Source organism: Chamaea fasciata, unplaced genomic scaffold, assembly GCF_029207755.1.
Source record: "Chamaea fasciata isolate MVZ Bird 193981 ecotype frontalis unplaced genomic scaffold, bChaFas1.0.hap1 SCAF_1, whole genome shotgun sequence".
Lineage (NCBI taxonomy): Eukaryota > Metazoa > Chordata > Aves > Passeriformes > Sylviidae > Chamaea > Chamaea fasciata.
The window spans coordinates 128,575,408-128,599,417 of NW_027094086.1; the positions used below are offsets into that span (position 1 = coordinate 128,575,408).

General features: G+C 41.5%; 1 protein-coding gene across 8 annotated transcripts in view; it reads right to left on the bottom strand.

Moving 5' to 3' along the window:
- DYNC1I1 (dynein cytoplasmic 1 intermediate chain 1) overlaps window positions 1-24,010 on the bottom strand; it is a 202,722-nt gene that overhangs the window by 10,089 nt on the left and 168,623 nt on the right. For all 8 annotated transcript variants that reach the window (XM_066197155.1, XM_066197143.1, XM_066197189.1 and 5 more), the window contains 2 exons: window positions 14,846-14,986; window positions 8,468-8,593 (listed from right to left, as the gene is read on the bottom strand). In XM_066197155.1, coding sequence (XP_066053252.1) covers window positions 8,468-8,593; window positions 14,846-14,986 — 267 coding nt within the window. The remainder of the gene's footprint in view (window positions 1-8,467; window positions 8,594-14,845; window positions 14,987-24,010) is intronic.

The following is a 24,010-nucleotide window of genomic DNA, read 5'->3' on the forward strand; positions in this document are numbered from 1 at the left end:
AAGACCCAGAGTTATCCTCAGTTGACACTTCAGCTGTTACTTTCCAAGTCACAAATTAAATATTTTTTCATGTTCAAAATACAGACCATTCTGCAATCCGTAAAGATTGAAAACATAGTTAAGGATTCTCAAAATGAAAACTGCTACTGGATGTGACAGGTTGAAACCACAAAAGCCCCCTGAAAAAAATTAATTACACAAAGCAGCTCTTGTCTCAGAAGTGTTTTAACACCACAATGATAAGTCATGGATTTCTATGAATTTTGCAAATTGCTGCACACAAACTGAGCTTAAACCAAATTTCATACTTGGCAATTTTCCTCTTCCATACACTTTGTTACTTGAAGCTATGGACATTTTTCAGTAACATTTCTTTTCACATCAGAAAAGGGGGTAAAAAATTTCAGAGAAAATGTCACCCAAGACTCTAACTAGATACTTAAAATACTTACTCTGTGACACTACTAATATGCACTGACTACAGCTGTGCTCCCCCAGAGTGTTCCACGATACAGGGTTAGGATGGGTGCAGAGCAGCTAAAGCTGAGACCACTGTCTGAGCCACAGCTACCATAGGAAGCCTGGACCCAGATTTTCTTTTCCACTAAGCCTCTTGAAAACTTTTCAGGAGAAGCAGTAACTGAAGAACTAGCAGTGATGCCCCAGTAATGTCCATGAGGAGGGACAGGTATGTCCGATCTGGGCTTCCCTTTGCTCTTTATGTCTTGCCCTTTACAGTGCTTCCCAGCTCAGCAGGATAATACCAGCAGGAAGACAGTCACACACAGCTCTCCCTTCTCCCCCTCCTGCAGGCTGCACTGTGCAGAAAGGGAATGATCTCTTACAGATTCTCTTCTGCCGCTCTCATCACTTCGGTTATCTGAGTGCTTTCCAATAGTGCGATAAGCTACATGATTAGCTCCTGTCACATGTGGCTTGTTCTCTCTGATCCTCTCTACAGGGGGAGGATCTGGGCCTTTGCAAAGGAAAAGGAAACATAAGTCAGCTTTAAAAGTAGTGTGCAAATGAATAAAAAGGACTAGGGCCAGCATTTTGTTGGTTGGTTGACTAGGTTTCTCAAGGTTTTTATTTCATACGATGAGAAGTTGAAAAAATCTTCTAAAAGATATTTGTATCATATTGGAAACTCATGTCTTTTTACCCCATGAAATTCTCTGGGGAGCTAGTAAGCTGTCTCTGGAGAACTGCAGAAATATTTCATCATAAGCAAGTGGAAGCTAAGAATAAGAATCAACTGAATTTTTAAGATGACCATTTTAAACCGCCACCCTTTCTGTCTGTTTTTACTAATACCCATTTAATTTCACTGTCTAATCAACAAATGAGAAAAAAAGGGTAGTTTCATTAAAAATCTGACACTTCCTCCTGTAATTTTAACACGCAACATTTAGGTACTAAAATGGAAATAGAATTTTGTGTCCATTTATCCAGAGAGAGAAACAGAAGAAAGTATTGTTGCCAGGAACAAGAAAATATCCAGGCATGGGCTGGAGAGTGACCCTGTACACCAGGTGTGACCCACTTCTGCATCACACACAAGCACACCACAAAATCCTGGGGACAGGCTCCACTCTGAGAGCATGTTTGTCCCACCGTCTCTACCATTCTGGGACTCCAGCCTCCTGATAGTTAAAAATGATCTTTTAATTTTTGACTCCAGTGAATACACGGCCAGCTTGCAGCCACATGCGTTGGTGGCAGCATGTCCTCAGCTCCACTAGGTCACCTCCTCTGGCCCCAAGCACTCTGCAAGAACATGAAACATCTATATTGTCACCAGGCTCAGGCTTCCCTGGCTTAATTACACCAAGTTCTTCTGTCCCTTTCTACAGGTTACTCTCCTCTCCCTGTAATCCAGATCCACATCCCTCTCTGACACATTTCAAGAGTCCTTTATTAAAATAAAATACTTTTTAAAACATAAGAGTAAGCAATTTTGCACTCACAGTGGAAGTAGAATATGACCTGGAAGAGATAAATGGGAAATAAAAAAGGAAAACTAAATAATAGAAGGTGGATGAGAGGCTGCTTCTTTTACAACCAAAGGTGCAAAGAGCATTTGCAAAGTTTTGATCTTTTAGACAACATCAGTTTCATGAAGCTGCTTTGTTAGTCTGAAATCCATGATGAGGGAGACTGAGAAGGGCAGAGAGCCAGTGATGCCACATGATACTCAAGAGGTGGCAGAGAAAGGGAAGCACAAGGGCCCAGGCTGGCACTGGAGATAAAGAGCTCCAATCCTCAGCAACCAGCCTTAGGTAACTCAGATTAATTAGATCACGGCTCAGTTTTCCCTCTTGAAAAGTACTTCCCTAATAAAGATTGTTATTAGGAACATAAGCCTCCATTCCAGCTTCTTTAAGTACCCAAACAGACTGAAATAACAAGGTAACTCATATCCCTTTTCATTTCTTATCAGACTAATACAACCTCACTGACAAGCAAACAGCCATCGATAGGTGTTGTATAGGGAAATTCATACTCAGAGGTATAAATTTATGCATTTCTATGTATGGATGTAGCTAACCCTCATTTTAAACTGCAGAAGTATATAAACACTGGGTTTTAACTTATCAACATAACATTGTTTTTCTACAGAGGAATAAACCAGTGCTTACATAAAGACCTCAAAGCATTCACAGCAACCTAAAGTAATGAATATTGTAATGAGAAACATAAGTATTTAGGGTGATAATGACTGGACTTTGCTCTACTTAGATCAGCTCACCCCCTATGGAGGCTACCAAAGCTTAAAGATTTTATCACCCTAGTAATCAGCAATGGGTAATGGCCTTCATAAAACACAGTAATTAAATTGACTGATTTCAAACTAGTGCGTTTTTTTCATTAGGGAGTTCTTATTTAACCTACTTCAAAAATCCCTTTGTGAATACAGACTGTATCAGTCAAAATTGAAATGATGAGGGACAAGGAGCTTATTCTGCTCAGTATTTCAGACATTATTCAAGTAAAAAGCTGAAGCTCCTGGTATTTTTTTTGTCATCTCTAAATGCTTCCAGTTTTAAAATCTTTCAACTTATAAAACTGGGGAAAAAGAGGAAGCAAATCAAAACTTTAGTTCTTTACATTTTCCATCAACTCTTAAGAGATTCTGCTTCATTAAAACATGTTTTTAAAATTCTCTGAGGCGAGGGTTCCAACCTCCCTAGCATAAATATCAATGGTGAAATTTAATTATCCTTTATGCCTGGATTGTGTATGTTGTTGTAACTACTGTGTCTTACTTAATCTTTGAATGTTTTTGAATGAAACTTGGTTGTAAGCACAACCCCTTATTATTGCTCAAATTTGCCTTCATGATACGTGTGTGAGCCATTTATCTGTGTTACAAGAATACCTGTAACTCAACATAGATTTTAAAATAAATTTTTTTATGGTGAGCCTCAACTCTGCTTTTGTGGCAAAAACATTTCCCAACTCAATACATGCTATACAGAAGCTTTATGATGGCAAAAGCAAACCTACTGGAAAATCTACCTGGACAACTACATGACACAAAACCTAGTTTCATGTTTCTCTCTCTGGGCTACAGCAGTTTTTAACTGCATGGAAGAGATGCTGGCTATGTGATTTCTGTACGAAATCTATAGTGAAACACAGGGATCACAAGACAGGAGTACAAAAGTACAAATGCTTCCCCACTCCAGCCAGAAAAACAAGTGACTCAATAGTCATGCTGAAATGTGAGAGCTGGTCACAAATATACTTTTGTTTCTGTCTAGAACCCTAAGAATCTCAGAGCAGCTGTTAAAGGCTGCTGAAATCAAAGGAAATTATTTTACAGGCACCGGCACGGTATCCTTACTGTACCACTTCCTCCACATCTTTCAGGGCAGTTACCAGCTCCTCCCTTGCTGGTCATGTACTTGAAAATGAGATATGGGATTAACACCTATCATGGAGCAAATGGGGAAGTACACAAACTACCTAACACAGTAGCCCTAAAAAGGCTTAAGGCAGTATTAACTCTGAAACCTAACAAAGTCACATAAACATCTATATGATTCTGATTTCACTGCAAGGAAACAAGGACACAGGTAATAACCATACAAAGAATCCCAGGTAACTGCTTTGTTGGCAGAGCCAGTCTTCCTGGATGGTCTTGAGAAAGACATTTTCTTAACTTCTCTCCAGTCCACCTGTCATACTAGTTGCTTTTTAAAAGCATGACTAGAACTAACTGTCTGAAAGACTGCCAAGCAGATGCAGTAGTTTGTCCTGTAACCACTTTAACAGAATAATGTACTGCATTATCCTTCTTGTGATTACAGTTTCAAATTCTGTGATCCTATGCTGCAAACTAATTTTATATTTTATTAGAATCAAATAATAAGTCATTGACTCATAGTTTCTATCTGTGTACTCACAGTGCAAGCAGAATATGACCTGGAAGAGACAAATGGGGAAAAAGAAAGAAATAATAGAAGGTGGATGAGAAGCTGCTTCTTTTGCAACCAAAGGTTGTAAAGAGCATTTGCAACAAGCCAGGTAAGCAACAAACATGGTTGTTAGAGAATATTTATGACAGCAGGCACTGTGTAACATCACTGAAGCGTGCACAACGGGAACAAGCTTTCTAGAAAATATATCTGCAAAACAGACATGCAGTTAGGTCTAACTATCAATCACCTGAACATGTGAATAAATCTATAGGCATTGGTCCATGTTCTGTTAAAATCAGCTTCTACCATACAGAAAAACTGCTGCCCAATAAATAAGCCATAAGGCCACAGAAGCTAAAATATATTATACAAGCTATCACAATGATAATATCACAACTACTATGCCAGCAAAAGTTTGAATATTTAGATCGTACAGAGACTAAAGTGTATTTATAATGATTGGTTATATGTGCTAGTTAAGTTTTATAGGTTTAAGAAGATCCCCTCACACTGAAACAATCACATTTTTGAGTGTTTGGGTTTTTATTTCATTTTATAATTCACATTCTTTAAAACAGTGCTTACTGATCCACAAGAGCACATCTATAGGGACTGTTTAAGACTCCTCTCCGCTGGAATTGTGTGTGTGTAACTCCCATTAATGCTAATGGGCATAAAGCACACGCATAGACGAGAAAATAGACCCCTCACTGTGAAAATAAATGTGTTCAGTTATTTTCAGATGCGATGCCAAAATCAAACAACTAAAAGTACATAGTCAAAGGAGATAACACTAAATAGCCTAACTGAAAGCGTTACCATTATTTTTAACTCCCTGGTCATGGACCCTGCCACGTTCTTCATGTGTCTGACATTTCTTGTTGTCATAAAGACCATGACTGGATAACATGTCAACATGGGCCAAATCCTAAATTCTTACACAAGTAAAAACAGCCCTAATCCCACACTCCTTACCTTCACAAAGGATGCAAGGTTAGGCCTTATGTCTTAAGTTTTTCACTTGGATCACATGTTTTCTTTTTATACCATATGGGTTAATAGCAGCTTTACTGCTCTCTAGGATAGTTCCTTAAAACTGTGATGAATCTATCAAAGTAAAAATTCCTACCACAATTTTTTTTCCTTACTGGTTGATAGCCTGATGTTTTCTGCACCGATCAAAATTCATTGAGTCAATGCTGTCTAAGAAACAGGTACGAAAAACTGTTAGTAAGGTGAAATTCAAAGATACGATGCTGTATTAAAATAGAAAGATATAATTTTTTTTTTCTTCTGATGGAACCAGTGCTTTATGAGATTACAGCTGATCTAATGTGACATTCGGAGCAGCCACAAGAAAACAAAGGTTTTTAAAAGGGTGCAGTGTAAGTGGAGCATTAATGGTTTTGGTGAGTGTATTTAGGGTCTTTGTGAAGTGGCCTGCTGACTTTCTAATGCAAGTAATCACACCCATCTTCCCAAATCAGGGAGATGCACCTTCAAACAAGTGGATGCCCCTGAGTTATCAGCCAGGCAGAGATGAGTTCTTCCAGTGATGAGCCCTTTTCAGAAGCTGATGTTGTAGGAGATGAGGAGAGTGCTGTTGCTGAAAGGTCAGCTTTCACAGCTTAGCGTCAGGATTTGCAACAGTGCTGGGTCAAATACGAAAGTTAGCTGCTGCTGGGTGCTGTACAGTCCAGGCCCCAGCCCCTCGACCCCAGCCACATGCTCACTCATCTACTCCCACATGAGTCAGTTCATGGAGAAAAAGAGCCCAAATTAAAAAAAAAAATAAAACAAACAAACAAATAAATAAATACTTCTCTACTGATCCGTCTCTCTCTGCACAATGTGAGTGATGACAAGCACTGCTACCTGCACAGAAACTGGGCAGCGAGGGATGTGGCCAAGGATGGCTTGCAGGAGAACTTTTCTTTTTAAACTGTCAGACCAGGCCCATCAGATCCCAGAATCAAACCCCTACAACGAAAGGACAGTCAAAGGAGGAGCCCAGCTGAGCCAAAAACTGGCCAGTATTTGGACAATGAAGTAAAGCAAAATTCTCAATAGCTGCCATATTTCTGTACCAGACACTTCCGAAAGGGTATGTGCACTACAAATCCCCTGTGCATCACGCCTGAGGACAGCTAAGGACACATCAAAGAGCTCTTTACAGACTGGCCCGGGAGCTTAATGACCCAAGAGTCTGCTACTCACTGTACATGCCCTTGGTTCCAGGCTCTTGATCTGCAAAGTATCTCTGCATCTCACTTGACGCTTTATACTGAGAACAGCTGGGCTAGAGAATATATGAGCATCCTTCTCTTTTAAACCAGAAAAAGGCACTAACAACACAGCAGCCCCAGCAGTGCCGCAGCCCAGATAACCTCTCCTAAATTTCATGCAGGAATTACTGCAGAGACTGATACTGCCTGATTGAACCAGGAGACAAATTAATGAGCTCCTTCATTCATTACAGAAGAGGAGGATTGGCAATGGTCTGTCAGTAGCCATGTGGATAGACATCCATCCAGTGGTTTACTTAAGTACATATGGAGCTGAGCTGGAGACACTGAGGCTCTGCACAGGCAGGGCACACAACATCCCTGAAGCAGAACCCTTTATGCAGCACTGAACTGGACTCACACAAATCAATGCTGTTGAATGACTCTGTTTTCTTTTTCAAGTAAGAGAAGCTTGCCTTTCCTTTTTTATTTGAGTGTATCACTATGACTCATTTTGCAAGATGACATCTTGTTACACAGAGGAAAGGTCAGAAATTTCAATATTGCTACTTCTGCATAGAACACTATTTTCTTCTGGGTGAGCTTGCAGGAGTAAACAGTCCCATGAATGATTTGGTGTATGATATGCAAAAAGAGACATTTCTACAGCCTGTCTAGACTCTCAGACAAGATCAGACTGTGCTGTCATCAAAGACATTTCCACAGCCTGTCATATCACTTGAAAGACAGAACAATCATGCAAAAATGAAAAATAAATAAAAAACAGCTGACCTGCCAGTGTGACAGTGGAAATCTGAGCACAGTTACCTTAGACAATTTGGAGATTATGCTAACAACATGGCAAGAATTTTCAGCAAACGTTTGTGAGGAAGGGCAACTCCTGCACTAATGAATGAAATCCAAAAAAATGAGTCATGCACAAGCAATTTTGCTATGGGCCATAAAATCAGTTTATGAGAGTTACAGATAATTCTGTATGCATTCTATAATGTTTCCCTACTGTGTAGAGATGAGTATCTCAGTATCCTATCACAGATAATGATGGAAAACAAATTCTCTACATAAAAGCTGATTGCTCAGAGATTCACCCTTAACTGTTCCAAGGAATTGTAATGCCGTTGGAACATTTTTTACCGCATTCATCAACAAAGAGTTAGATTCATCACTGCCAAACACACTGCAGTCTAGATGCTTGCTATAAGATGTAGCAGGGTGAATTGAGAGCATCCTTAGACACAAAATATGCATCCTGCTATAGTCTACCTAGCATGCAACTACCATCCTTCAAAATGACACCTCGCATTTCCTCCTGTTAGTATTTTTGCACATATTCAGACATATGAAGCAGTATCAAAAGAATAGATGCATCCTGTGCATGTCATGCTGACAAAACTTACAGCATTAAGCCAGTCATAAAATAAGAGATACTGGAGTATAAAAGGTGAACCCTTTAGGACTAACTTTAGAACAGCACTGCCTCTTTTTGCACCTCAGTTTTTTCTTTATGTTCTTTTAACTTTTTCCAACCGTACCCAGAGGATCATTATTAAAAAAAAAAGCTTAAAAAACACTGGAAGTTTTCAAAAGAAACTTCTCTCATGAGACTTTAACAATTTAACTCTTTTGCAAGGTAGCTTTACGACTAACACACCGTTGGCAACCCAGATTCAATGAGGATTCCACTGGAAGAATAAGACAGATTTCTTTCTTAAACTTGGATGTGGCAGTCTCCAGGAGTTGAGCTTAAAAACAAAACACAAAACCCCAACAAAACAAACAAACCCCAAAAGAAGATACCTCTCCAACATCATAGACCCATATGCGGCCTTCTGAATCACCAACTGCTACCTCCTTCCCAGCCTGGGCCCAGCGGACACGGTTGAGGGCAGACGCTCCTTCTATGGTGACACTGGCTGTGGGAACCTGTTAAAACAATAGGAACAGGAAGGACAATAAAATCACACTGCCTACAAACCCCGGGGTCAGTTTTGAATGTCCTGGATGAGTCAAAGTCACTTGGTATTGACGGGAGAAGCAAACAACTCTCATTGAGAAAAAAAAAAAAAAAAAAGCAAAAGGCTTCATTGTTTTGTTGATCACACGTGATAAAAAGAGAGAAGTAAGAGATTGCTTGGAATGAACAGTAAAGGGCAATAAGTGAAACCATTTTTCTCCCCTTACCCCTGGAAACATGCAAGACCAAATCTTCTTTTTTCTCAAAAGTCACTAACATGACCAAGAACCAACTGAGAGCAGGATTTGGCTCAGTCCTGCCCTGGCTTCTGACTCAGGCCCAGATAACCTGATGGTCAGCAGACACATCTCTGTATTCATGCTGACACATCCTTTGAATCTATACTCACCTCTGTGGCTAGATGCAGAGGCTGAAACTTAGGTATTCCATCAGAAAAGTCCTGAGCTAATCACTTTAGAGTGAGGACATGGCAGAAGTGAGAACAGCTGAGCTGACATTTTGGAACTCCTACAATATATTCCCACAGTTCTCTTTTACATCCCCAGGACATTACTTCTGCTTTAAATACACCTGGATGCTGCTTAATTCCTAAACCCCCTTCCTACCCCAAGTCAACCAGCTTAACAGGTGATCCACAAGAATACATAAAGATTCTGGTTAATGCGTGGGATGAATAAAGCAATGAACATGGTCTTAAGAGAAGTATTTGTCATCTAGGCTGGAATGAGGGCATCAAAAGATGCTGCAGGAGGAAGGAACCGTGTGGGTGTTTGTCCCAGATAGGTGGATCCCTCAGTTGATTTAGGTCACCTCATATGACAAATGACAGTAACCTGCAAGCCTACTAATGCTCCACCCAGCTGCCTTTAATAGGAGAGAACCTGCTTGAGCAAGGAGCCTGTAGCTCAGCATAACAGTCCTCCAAACAAGGCTTTTTAGTTTCAGTGCCTTTTAGGTCAAGGCAAATAGGATAGGATTACTGCAAAAACAACTCCTCCACAAGATCCATCTGGTGGGAAATGGTTTCGGTCACACTGTGAGATGACAAAGGACTGTCTTGGGATCTATGAATGGGCACAGAATGAAGAGCAGTCCATGTTAAAAAGAGGTAGCTGGACAAGAACCGGAGTCCAGGCTGCCCTGAGAGGAGGGACAGGAACTTCTTCTGTCTTCATTGGCAGTACAGTGCAGCAGGAGCAGGAAGAAAGCAGCTTGCAGGTCACATTAAACCCTCGTCTGAACACTGTCAAACTGGCAAGATTAACAAAACCAGTATTTTGCTGATTTCATCTCGGTTCTCCGACTGTAGCTTTACATTTTTGTTGTGAGACAGGTCTAAAGATCCTGGAGAAAAAGAATTTTTAAATGAACATTATACAGCATCCATGCCAGTCTCCTCCTCAGCCCTAATGCCTTCATTGAATCACAGCAGATGAGTGACAGCAGGAAGCCAAACCCCTGCAGACTCGGTGAGACTCTCGGTACTGCCACAGTGGTGACTGCCACGCCAGCAGCTGGACAAGGACCGGGAAGCAGGGCTGCTTCCCTCGACTCTCGCCATGGAGCTCTCTGCTCCCCCTCACCAACCCTGTCACCAGGCTGCCAAACCAACCGGCACTGCAAGCACAAGGATTCTGCCACAGCTAAAGCATCACCTCGGCAAAGGGCTTCGCTGCAGTGTCCCGAGCCCCCCATGAGCAATGCAGGAGGATTTTGTTTGATGTAGAAATAATGCTGGATACCAATCAGAAAGGAGATACCATCCTCTCCCCCTCCAGGAAATCATTCAAACGCAAATAACTACTGGACTGATCTCCCCACTGTGCAAGGCCTAGGTCCTGTCCAAGGCAGTATTACCCAAAAAAGCTGGCATGCACTAACTCCTTCTCCCAAGCCTGTTACCTAAGAAGAGCCAATGGCCTTAAGCTGACATTGACTCATTGATCCATGATAAAAATCACAGTAGAAAACAAGCAAGTTTAAGTGCTGTGATCACAGATTTCTGGGGAAAAAAAATAAATCCAGCCAAAATTAATTTCGTAACATTTGGGAATGGGTTTTTTCAAACAGCTTAATGCTACATTTTAGAGGACTAAGCCACTAACCAGCTATGTTTCTCAGAAAACTGCAGATCACAGATATGTGTTTCATGTACAAATATACAGTGTATATTTAAGGCATTGAATTTTCACAAAATCTTTCAGGAGGCTGTAATACATAACCCTAGAGCTGGGGTTTGGTTTAGGTTTTTGTTTCTGGGAGTTTACTTTTTGCTGTTGTTAATACAGCATTTTTTCAGTGTTCCACATAAAATTAGGCAGCACGAATGCCGCAGACACAAGACACAATCCATGCTGTTTTCAAAACCCGATGGTTTTGAAAAATCCTGTTACTAATCCACAAAGCTATCTAACAAAATAAAAAGCAATACTGAAACAGTCTTTAAAAATCCGAAGAAAAAACCTTTTCTCCAGTGATACAGAGAGAAATATAGTCAAACCATAGTATCTTAAAATAGATTTGTCTGCTAGTAGTGATAGTTTAAATTACACATGCCTATTTTAGATTTCAAGGTAAGAGTTTATTTATAATGGCAGCATTATGTTTTTAAAATCACGTTTGAAGTACTTTACAAATTCTCTGAAGTTGGTGCTTGTCAGATTTTAAACAATTTTGAAATGAAATTTTAACAGATAACAGATTAAGAAAGATGCAGTCAGATAAACCTGCATGATAGGAATATAGCTTTTTGTAACTACTTTTATTGCCCATGTAGTGTCAAAACCTGCTTGCAAATACATCTGTTACCTGTTTCTAGCTATAGACACCATCCTCACACTTTAAAAGCTAAGGTACAGCATGCAAAAAACAGAAGAAATAAGGTATAACACAGAAGAAATAAGCGACTTTGTTAGTCAGTTTTGTATCTGTTCATACATAAATAAGACTCATCAAGCACCAAGAGATCTTCTCCAATCTTGATCAAAAAATAAATGTATGGGTACATAGATAAGAAATCAGCATTTGTTATCCTGAAGCTGTTTGCAAACCTCACTACACTAATTCATAAAAATAATATTCAGTTTGCAAAAGAATGATGGAGTGGGTAAGGATTTTTTCTTTTCAACCTTTCTTTTATATGCATTTATCAGGTATAAAATAAAATATGATGATCTTCCTTGCTATTACAAAAAAAATTCTGATATGCAGAAATAAACACGAAGTACACCAGTAGCCTTGCAACTTTGCAATGAGATTCTGAAAATAATTATTACACTGATTAAATCCTTGGTACGGTCCAATGATCTAAGTTATTTGGTTGGAAAGCATTTAGCTCTCAGGAAAAACGTTTTCAACAAATAACAAGAGCACACTAGTGGAAACTCTGCTGCGATTCAAAAATTTGAAGGTAGCATATTGTAACTAAACCCCAGTGTTTTCTTAATTGATTTTCAAAATAATACCTAAATATTAATGAGGCTTATTGCCCAAATTAAACAAAGCCAGGACTCATTAATAACAATCACATCTAGTTCTTACACAGAGATTTTTATCAATAGCTAGCAGTTAAACACAGCAATAGACCTGTCATTTTCTACTGTCTTCACAAATACTTTGACATCACACATCTGACATCTAAAAGTAATAATGATCTAAAAAATAGGTGTTTCAAGATCTCATTACAAAGGCAGAAGCGCTGACAAAGAGTTTTTCTTAGCAAATACCTGTGCAGACTTAAACGGCATAATCAATTACAGAAATCTGGAAAATTATTAGCTAATTACGACCTACCAGATAGAGGGTAAAAGCAAACGACGATCACTTTCAGTTACGATGCTTAGAAGAACTGTTTGCAGTTCCCTCTTTCAGAGATACTTTTGTTACTTCTCCTGCATAACAAAACTTCACACCTATTCAGAATCTGCCAGTTTATCATTTATACGGATTTTTTTATTTGTTTCATCAGTGCTCAGTAAGGAAACCAAATGATATTTCTGTATCCAGAGACCCAAAATTGATTCTCATAAAAACGCAAAGCTTGGATACCATGGAAATAATTCCGGTCTGATCCCTACATGAGAGCTGATTTTGACCTCTCAGAACGGAAATAATTTGTGAAATCAGGGGGTGGCCTTGCATGCAGAATAAAAGCAGGATGAAGCTTGAAATTAATTATTTTTTCTGATGTTCCTATATATTTACATGTAAACACACTGAAAACATGCAGCGGTTTGCTACGTACAGCCTTATTATTGATGGGAATGGGATCAAGCAGTCCAGACTAATTTTTTGGAAAGAAATTACGGTCTCCTTGAGTAAAATGGCAAAACATCAGTTGATTTCAATTTCAGCCCTGGTACTTGGGGGGAAAGGGTTTGGTTTTTTTCTTCTTAAAATGCTCAGTTTTATGCTCTGTGTTTAAGCTTGCATTAATGAGAACACCTGAAGGATATGTCCCTCCCTTCCCAAAATAAATTCTTAGGAGACTCCTCCTGTATATCCTCCAGCTGTATGTGCTCTAATTAAAAAGGCTGCACTGCTTCCTGCTCGGAGCACTTCAAAAGGCCTCACTGCTCCCCTTGACAGTGCAGTGCCCGGTGCTGGTTCCTCTTACCTGTCCGTGCTTATTTATGGCAAGCACCACTCACTGGAAGCCATAAACTGCGCCCGGATTTTACTCTGACTGAAACACATAGCAGGTTTACGTGAAAGGTGTTTTAATGATCCAACTAATCTCAAAAAAAAATTTTAAAAATAGGATGCATGGAGGAAAATACTGCTGCTTGCTCTTCCATCCTCTCTTTTTTGGACATAGAAAGAAACTTGCCAGCTAATATGTGATGTTTTTATTTTCTTACAGTCTGTTTGTTCTTAATTTTATATTGCATCAAGTTTTTACATTACATTAAGTAAAAACGTGGAAGACTTTGTGTGTGTAAAAATACTTCCTTTTTTGTGCTGAGAACTGATTACTGGCCATCTAAGATTGACCTCAGATGATGACAGGTTTTCTGAAAATCATTTCTGGGGGAAACTCAAATTCAGAACAAACGGTATCAATTTATGCCTCTGGTGTTTTTAAAAATTTGAAATAATAGGAGGAAAAACACAGGGTTTGACATATTTGGAAAGACACTTTCTAAAAACCACAGTGTTTATCAGTCTCAATCTTTTCTAAAAGTTCTCAGATTAATCCTTTCTTGCCAGTGAAATTCAAAGTGACACCTTTCCTTTCCAATGATCCCCACTATTTAGCTACTAGCGATGAAAACTTAGCTGTTATTTGCATTTGTACCTTTAAGTTCCACAGCAAAGTTTAAAGACAAAAAAACGGTGAGGGCGTAAAACCCCAAATAACACATGAGAGAGATGCCCTACGCTTTAAAAAACAAGCGGGGTACCAAGCAACTCAAAGGCAGGATGCGAGGGCAGATGCAGGGGCACACGCTTGGTTTCTGACACGCTGGGGGCACTGGCACGAGGCTTCCAAGTCACAGTTCCCAGAGAATCTGCCGCAGAGGTTAAGTACAGGGGAGAGGAAGCCTCGCAGTCCAACAGGAGCCCGGTCCCCGCTGGCAGTCAGTGGCGGAGTGGCCGGGCTGCCAAGGTGTGACCCCCGGGTGAGGGCCGGCATCGCTAACCTGGCGCTTGGAGCGTCGTGCGCCAGAAACGGGGTGGGGGGGATAAAAAAAAACAAACAAACAAACCCAAAAAACAAACCTGAAGAACGAGGGCGCTTTAAAAGTGCACCTTAAAATAACAGAGGGGGAAGGAGCCTCCTCCCCGAGCCGGCACCGCGGCACTTAATTGCGTTGGCTTTCTGCCGGGGGTGCCGCAGTCGGCCCTCCCACCCCTGACAGGTACCGAGCGCAGCAGCCCCGCCGCAGGGGAGGGAGCGAGGGAGGCGGGAGGGAGCGAGGGAAGGAGGGGGGCGGGCGGGCGCCCCCGGCAGCGGGACCTGCCCTCCCTTACCCTCCCCTCCCCTGCCCTCCCCTCCCCGCCGTGCGCCGGGGCGCGGGCGGCGGCCGACGCCGGCTTTCCCCAGCCCCGAGGGAGCGCGGTGCCCCGCGGAGCCCCGGCGGGGAGGATGGCGAGGGGTGTCCTGGCAGGGCAGTGCCGACCCTCAGAGGGTTAAGGTCTCGCCCGGCGCCCCGCTGCCCGCCCGCCCGCGCCTTCCCACCGCCGCCGAGCCGCCTCACCTCGGTGTCGTTATTCAGGTTCCACAGATCCAGGCGCCCCATCCCGTCCACGCAGGCGAAGAGCGCGGGATGCACTGGCGACCACATGACATCGTAGACATAGTCGGCATTGTCTTCAAAGGAGTAGAGCGGCTTGTTGTGCTGTAAAGCAGAGAGCGGCATGAAGACTTCGTGGCGCTAGTGCTGCCTGGGGCTGTCTGGCGAGTCTAATTAAAAACTTTGCACATTTACAAAGTGTCATAAAACTTCCCCAGATGAAAGGTCCTCCGCGAAGGGCGGGACTGCGCTTTAATGGAGCAACAACTGTCCGGTGGATAAATGAGATGCCCGGTGTGAGGGGTGTGGGACGCGCGGATGACGGGGCGGGGGGGAGCGACCGCTCCCGCTCCCGGCCGGCACCCCGGCGGCGGGAGGGGGTGCGGAGGGCGGTGCGGGAGGCGGCGGGCACGGACCACCGCTCCCGCCCGAGCCGGGCGCGCTGGCGGAGGCTCCGATAAGGATCGTGAGAGCGGCGGGAGCAGCGCGGCGCCTCCGCGGCGCCCCGCGCACCGCGGGCCGCGCCTGACACCTAGCGGCGGGCGGCGGCAGCGCAGCGGCCCCGCGCCGCTTCGGGCTCCCCGCGCCCGGCGCGCTCCGCAGGGAGGGGGGAGGAAGGAAGGGAGGCAGCTCTGGAGGGAGGCAAGGCTGTCATCTCCAGCAGGCGGGGAGTCGGGGAGAAGTTAGGAAGTACACCAGGAATGAAGTGTAATTGTCCCTCATGAATTATTCATCGCATCTGGCTTGTCTTTAATTTTTGCATAATGGCTTCGCTAATCCCCGATCAATTAATGGAAAATGAAATTTGAATGATAATGAAAACTCCAGAGATGAAAGAAATTAAGTATTCTCATGGCTTGTGACAGAAATCTAAACAATGGGACTTCTCCGAGGGTCTCCCTCAGTGCCTCCCTCCTCCTGCCGTTCCCTGCCGCCTCCCTGGCGAGCGCGGCCCGGCAGGACGGGTGCCCGCGGTCCCCCCGCGGTCCCCCGGCCCCGGGAAAGGCAGCATCACAGAGCGGGCCGTGTAAGTGTCCAGGTCTCACCCGCAGAACATCTCGGTCAGGTCCCTCTGAAATGCACCCTGGTGCATTTTACAAAGGAAACATTGTCCGGAGTCCTTCAGTGCATAGCCATGCATTATTTTTCCGAAAAGTGGAGTGACTTTTATAATAACTGGAATTCTTATATAGCTTTCCTCTTGTATATTCTTAATTTAAAGCAATAATGCCACCGGTTTGACATCTATTTACAGACGGGTTCTTGCTAGTTTTGGTTTTGGTCCTGTTGCACCCCTTGGTGCTTGGATGGATGTTGGGGCTGGAAGCACTGCAGCGTCAGCACATGGGACAGGTGTGTGTCCATCTCCATGCTGCCATGTCTCTGAGTATTGATGTGGTGTGTTGCCGTTGCAGCACTGTATTGTAAACAATTCTGTAATATTTCTGGCCGCCATAGATATCACAAAAAATTACTGGAAGTATCCTGAGACTTAATTATATGATTTCATAATTTGAAAACATTCTGAAAATACACAGGGATTTATTCTGGAGGCTGGGTTTTCCTCTGCTTGAATTAATGAAAGATGCTTTGATTACAGGATTTGGTCTCAAATTTTCATAACCGGCCTAATGGTTTTTGTCCATTTCTTAAGACTAGCAGACATTTTGTGTAACAATGAAATGAAATTAGAGCTTGACCTTATTACCTCAAATTTATACAACATTTTAATTTCTTTCCTCAGGCTGGAGTTTTGCAGAATAAAATGAAAAAATTACAAAAATATTTTTGTCCCCAAAGAAGGTCTTTTTCTCCAAACATATATGCGTCTGCTTACTATATTATCAGTGGAGTTACTTACATGTGTTAATGGAATTACGTACATGCCTGTGCTAAATCTTTTCGAGGGTTTAGGACCAAATGAACACCAAACTTTTGAAGAGGCAGAGGTATTTCATAGGAAATGTCAAAGTGAATCTTTACAAATGTGAGCTAGGAAATAGTATTTAGAGAGGGCTACATGGATTCCTAATGCTGCACTGTGGATTTTCACTGAAAACATCTAATTTAGGTTCACATATGTCAAGGGTCTAAATCCCAGTGGGTATTGAAGATAGTAGTATACAAAAAAAAAAACAACTCTGGTCAACTGCTGGAGGGATGGTATTTTTCTTATTCATGGGAAAAGTGCTGCACATACAGCACTTTAACATTTAATGTCATGGGAGAAGTAACAAAATTCCACAGAAGTTAAGGGCCTATTAAGATATCAATCAATCCACGGTAGATTTCAATCAGCATTTTCTTTTTGTCAGCATATCAAAACTTGTTTTGATCTTGAGTGTGGCACTTTTTAAATGGTTTTTTTAGTTCTGTTACTTTATATTCCACTTCATGCCTAAAGATCAAGGCATTAAAAGGAAGGGTCAGGAGATTTGGTGCTAGTCTATATCTTGCTGTACACATGTTGTGCGGTCTCCACCAAACACCTTTAGCTGATGTGCCTCTGTTTTTCTGTTTTCAAAATAAAAACACTTTCAAGGTACTGGGATTTGAAGTGAAAAGTCTCAAATACCAAAAATGAAATGGTAAATGTCTTTACCATGACAGTGGAAAATTCAGTCAGATAGAAAGTCAGAGGGAGAGCGTGGACAACAGGAATACGGCTTTTGAGAAAGATCTCAGACATGCAAGGAATGACACTGAAATTAATGGAGAAGAATAGGGTGTGGAGCACCGCAAAGAAGTAAGAAATTGCAGGATTGTGAGCAACCCAACCAAAAGGCAAGATGAGCTGCAGTGTGGCTGGGAAATCAGGGAGAAATCACATGGCAGAAATCAGGCAGTGGTAGTGGACCTGAGCTACACGTTCTTATTGGCCCCAGTATCACTGTCCTCCCAGCTTGACTAGTTGCCAGTGAAAAAAGAGAAAGTATTTCCAATACTGTCTTGTCTTCTTGCGCTGTTTAACCAGAAAAGAACACAACAACTGCATGAGGTCCATCTTGCTTTGTGTCCTGCCTTCAATACTAACAGTGACTGGCCTTTCTTAAAAGTTGACATTACATTTCATGCTGGTCTGAGAGAAGTTATGTTGATCTCATTGTGAAGACTCTATTTCTGTGTATAAATGTTCACAGGACTTCCTTACTGCAAGCCTGCCTCCTTACTACGGGCCCAGGCCTGCAGATCTTGTAATGCAACGATTTATGAGTAAGGACCGATACTGACTGCTTTTAGAAAATGTTGAAATGTGGAACCATGTAAAGGTCACTTTAAAGCAGTTTTAAATTACCAAAACTTCAGACCTACACAATCCATAACTAGCATATGGCTATTATTATAAAACAACTGAAATTTAAACTTTATGAGCTCTCATTCTTAAATATCAACCCGTTCTGTTATTCAGTAGAACAGAAGAAATAGTTTAAAGCACTATCTTAAAAAAAACTTGGCCAAATCTGCTTACTACTGAAAAAGAAGAGTGTAGGGTAAAAATACAGCCCTAAAGAATCAATGGAGTTTTGCCATTGATTCCAAAAGTACATGATTTGAGCATTTAGTGGAAAAAGCAAAAAGCCAATTCCAAACATGATTTTTTGCTCATTTATTTAAACATGCTACCAAAATCAATAATTTATCCTCACTGTTTATATAGAGGCATTGTTTAAGAGGACAATGAAGAGTGAACATTTTAAGTACCCACTGGCTGTCTAGGAAGTAAGACTCGTCTATGAAATAAGCAGCTCACCTAAATAAATTCTACACATTTATATAAAAGAGGGGTTCTTTTACACATAAAAATCTGACCAGTCTATTCCACTTATTTGCATAGAAGAACTTTCTTTAATCCAGGAGGCGCCACACATAAAGTAGCTAATTATCCATATAAAGGAATGTATACATATCCACAGGTTTTAACTAGCATCTGACTTCTGAAAAGCCATGGAAAAAACTATTGGCATTGCCCATTTCATGAAACAAGCTTTTTTTTTTTTTTTTTTTTTTTTTTTTTTTTTTTTTTTTTTAACATATTGCCACTATTTCTGTGGGTGTCAACTCCACTTAAAGGTACTTGCCTAGACTGTACCTTCAGCAGTACAGATGTATGGTGACACCACACACTCTGCTGTTTCCACTTCTTTCTTTCTACTTGATCATCTTCTATTCTAAAGATGATAACCTGAACACCATACTTCTGGCTCTCACCATGTTAGCAACAGCCATCAGTGTTGTGCAGTATTGCAAGTTGATTCAAGCTTTTTGTTTTTCTAGGTGTGCAGCAAATATGACAGATTCATTAGTCTTTGGCATAGAAACTCTCTGAACAAGCTAATGTTGTTTTTCTAGGCTCAAGCTCAGGCTTTCAGGCACTTGGAAAGTGCAGAGCCAGAGTGGTCCTGAGCAGATTGTCTGTTCCTCTGGCCCTTGAACAAACCAGGGAATAGGAGCTGGGAAAGAGATGACCTTTACAGATCCTTCAGTCAAACCATTCTATGATTTTATGAACCTGGTCCCTGTGAGACCAAATATTCTATAAATAGTCTTTATTGATTAAACACCCCCCCCCCCCCAAAAAAAAAAACTACAACCTGCAAAATGGTGTCAAAGAAAGACATCTCTTTCAGCAGAGATAACATATAGGGAAGGTACAATCTTCTGTCTTTCTTTAAAGTAAGTGCTGCAGAGTCACACTGACTAAATGATGTGAAAGAAACTGGGACAGAGCACAGCTCATGGAACTTCTGCTCAGGATAGGATTTGAGCTTGTTCAGTGTTTTATAGGCCCAGTCTTCTCCATCTTGAAAGAGATCTCAATCTTTTGCTGAATCCAGGCTCATTGTTTCCCTTCTGACAGTGCCACTTAACCAGGCCAACTCAAAACATGCAGACAGTATAGGAGAAACTAAAAGCTGCTGAGAATATTGAGGCAAATACTCAGCAAATCTGGTTTTACTCTGGTCTTGGTCTTTCCCCGTTCAATGGTGTCCTTCTCAGGACACCAGCTATTAGATATTTAGGGTTACTTGTCCATACTCTTGCGGTGACAAGCTAAGTCCTCTGCTCTGTATAAAGTTCTACTGCTCTTGCAAGCCTACATGTTCTCTCTGTATTTGTATGGAGTCAAAGAGACCCTGGTTTTCATTCAGACTGACTGATCCCCACAGGAATTTTGCCAGTTCTGGACTACTATGTCCATGTACTCGTGCTCCTAAATCTATTTTCTAATATTTACAGTGATCTAGGATTATCCAATAGCTACTGCTTGGATACTATATTTGTGGGACTTGACTTAGTTTCAGTTTATCCTCATTTTTAGAAGTTACATTATTCCCAGGAACTGCTACTAGATGTCATAAATCAGAGGCAGTAGTTACAGGTACATCCCTGGTGGCTCAGCAAAGCCTGTCTGCATTCTCCACAAAGGGTATCATTATCCTACAGACCCCACTACTATACAACTCACAACTTGTAGCCTGCTCCACCTCTTCCAGGACTGGACAGACCTTCAAAGGATGGCAATGGGAAAGCAAAAGAGGGATGTTCAGCTTTAGCCACCCAATGTCACAGGCTAACTGAGTTACCCTGAACTGAGTTACATGAGTAAAAAACTCCTTTAGCTGCCTTAAAATTCCTTCTGGCAGTCAGTTTCAGTGTTGGATTGCAGATGAGCCTCTGGGACTCAAAGGACATTTCACTGGGCTATGACCAATCTGTATGTTGTGTCACCTCACTGTCAGAGAGCTACTAGGTCACTGAATCAAGTCTAAACTGACTTGATTGGCAAGATAACAGGCGTAAGTTTTAGACTCAGTAGCAACAGGGGGAAAGAAGTGAGTGTGGAAATGATCCCTACACTCTTCACAACCCTTTTGTTTAAGTGCTGTAGTATTGTTGTTGCACTGATTGGGCTTTGGCATTCTAAAATGTCTTGCAGACAGACAAGGCAGAAAACTGTTCATATTCAGAAGTTGTTGTTCTTGCAGAGATGCTGAAACTGTTGCCTTTCCTTCTTGTCAATAATAAAAGAAAGTCCAATATTTTTTGTATAAACATGTGGGAATTATTATGGATGGAGGAGGGGACAAGGGTAAGACCAAAAGTAAAGGGGCTATGAGAGCAGACCAAGTCTGGAGATAACCTGATGATTACGTTTTTGTGGTTTCCTTCAAAGTCAAAGTGCCACGAGTGAGTATAAAAGAAGGAAGCAAAGGAAAAAAGGTTTGATGATTGGCACAGGCAGTTTTAATGAGAACTGATCTTAATGTCTAATACTCTGGTATGAAGAAAAAAAAAAAGAACTTGGAAAGTCAGACAGCACTTGTCTTTTAAGAGCATCAGAAATTCAAACAGCAGAGCTTTTGAAATCTGTGGAGATAGCCTGGAAGCTAGTTTTACTGACAGGTAAACTACTTATGTGGTTAATCCTTCTTAACTCTTTAAGTACTCAGCAGAGGTGCAATCCATTCTGGCTGTGCTGCTCTACTTCAGAAGTTCTCTTCTACCATGCCTTTCCACTGACCCAGTGGAAAAAGACCCTTTATTTTCTTAAAAAAAACCAAACCAAAACAAACCCCCCAAAAAACCCCCCCAAAAAACCCACCAAAAAAAAAAAAAAAAAAAACCCAAGCCATTTCTCTTCACCCCTGCATATTAGCTGAGGAACTATTTTCAGTGACTTTGACATAAATGTGGATTACTTGATGCCTACTGTAAATTTAAATGATTTAAATGATGAACTTTAGAAACATCAGAATGCATGTAAGGTGGACTGGTTTACAGTGTTCCCCAGCTCATTTTTGTCCCCTAGTTCCTTCTGGCCAGGCTGGTGTATTCTTGTTTCTGCATTTTAGAGCATCCAGTTTAATTCCTAATCTGGAGTCCCTCTTACTCCACAACTACAAGAGTTGTGCCTATGGGTTTCCAGTCTGTGAGGTTTAATATTCTCTGCTTCATTCACCCACATCAAGCTGGAGGCAACTGCACATAGCAACACTGGAAAAGCCTATACAGGTATCTTCCATTTGTTCTGTATTTCCTCAGACTGCTGACTTCATTGCTAAATGGTAATCAAGTTTTCCAGCTTTTATTTAAAACATGCTCTAATCAGGACATTTCTTCCTAAACTACTAACTGTGCATTTGTGTCAAGAGACTTCTTTAGAAATACTATTGTTTTCTTTTGGAATTTCTACCTACTTCTAAAAATGGCTCCATTTCTTTTAAGAAGCTCAAAACACTACAGAAAGTCCTACTGTCCTTGCCTAGCAACTGATTCATAGTTTCTGTAGTTCATACTGCTGCCTTTATATTACTGTATTCCTGGATTCTTTTTCTAAGAAGCTCTTGAGGGACTTGCTGAGAAATATAACGAAGGCATGTTGATGGAAGAATGACCAAATCCTGCTCAAAGGAAACATGGAGTGAAACACTGAAGATTTGGTCTTCTACCTCCAGTTGTAACTCCCTGTTTATAAACCACACAGATGGGACAAGGAAGCAGAGCTGGAGAATTGAGATGATTTGGGAGAAGGTGGGTCGGTGCACTGGTGCTTTCCTGTCCTGCAGGAGAGGCACGTACTGAGGTCCTGCACGTCCCTCTTCGGGGTCAGTGGGACTGCTCTCCCTGCTTCTGGCCTCAAGTTGTTAAAGAGAGGTAGTTTAGCTCAAATTGCAAGGCGAGGAGAGGAGTGGGATAATGTAGCTGCGGTTTGGTTGTTTCCCACCCCTGTGATTCTGACAGGAGCGTTCAGTATGAGGCCCCTGAAAATTCAATTTTTCTTTTTAATGGAAAATGCTGCTTCATGGCAGGGTACCTGGCCCAGCATTGCTTGTGTACTCAGCGAATTGCCAGGCTTTCAAGCGACCCTGCTGCTGCAGTTCAGCTGCCAGGAAGCGGGAGCACGAGGAACATTGCAGGATGGCTGACACAGCCTGATGTTACAGCACTGTCTGCTAAACTGTCAAGATTAGTATTTGTAGCTGCTGCCACCAGGATGCCCACAGAGTTTTCATCGGTCAGCAAGCAATGATTTTGAGGCTAATTATTATTGAAGATGACTTAATCTTGTAGGACTTTGAACACTGTGGTTTGTTTTGTTTGGGTTTTTTTTTTTTGTTTGGGTTTTTGTTTTTTTTTTTTTTTTTACTGATAACAAAAGTCTCTCACATGGCAGAGAAAAGATTGCTGCCTGAAGCAGGTGGGAGAAAATTTCCATTAGGGAAGAAGTCCTGGGCTTTATATACTGATAATTGTCCCGAAATGCTTCACTATTCCATGTGAGCTTGATCCTCCAGTGTAATTCCGCACCAGAACTGTCAGTGGGAGGTTTAGAATTTTGATTTCAGGGAAAAAAAGGAACGATGACTTTGTTTTGCACAGATTATATAAGCTCCTGAAATCCAGTTCTGCTTTCCATGTGCAAATAAAGCGTTCACTGCAACAGCTGGATTTATATTAGGGTTTTCTAAAATACAGTTTAGCCCGCTGAGTTTTTTAGAACTCAGTATTTTAGATGACTGCTTTATTTGTGTGTGCCATTCTTCCCGAAATGTATCACAAAGAAGCACCGTGTTTCATGTGAGTAAATTAAGTAGGTTGGCCAGCTGATGAATATATTCCTAACACTCGTCAAATATAGCCAAACAGAAAACTGAAATAATGAGATGTATTTCAAGTGAAGAACTTGGGACTGATTTCAAGCCACCTGACTTCACTTCGGCACTTTGGTTTTGCTCTTTAAAAGTACCTAGAATTTTTTTTTTTTTTTTTTTTTAAGTACAGCTGGATGAGAGCCAGACCTCTGGCTCCAGAGGTAAAGGGCAAAACCTAAAAAAATCCTGTCTGAACAGGCAACTCCACCCTCTTCCCCAAGTCAGCTTGGCCTTTTGACAGAAAGTGTGCTCTGAAGCAAATTCATTCATTGCCTTGTTTTTGGATCAAACTCAAAATTCTGAACTCACACCACAGAGGAACCATTTCCATGAAATCCCAGCATGCTATTTTATCACCCTTTGTCATTCCCTATAATCAGATAAAATTCACATTTGGAAAGTGATTAATCAATTTAATCATTTTAATTGCTTTTATCAAAGAGAAGAGAAGGAGCTTTGTGCAGTAATGCAGCAG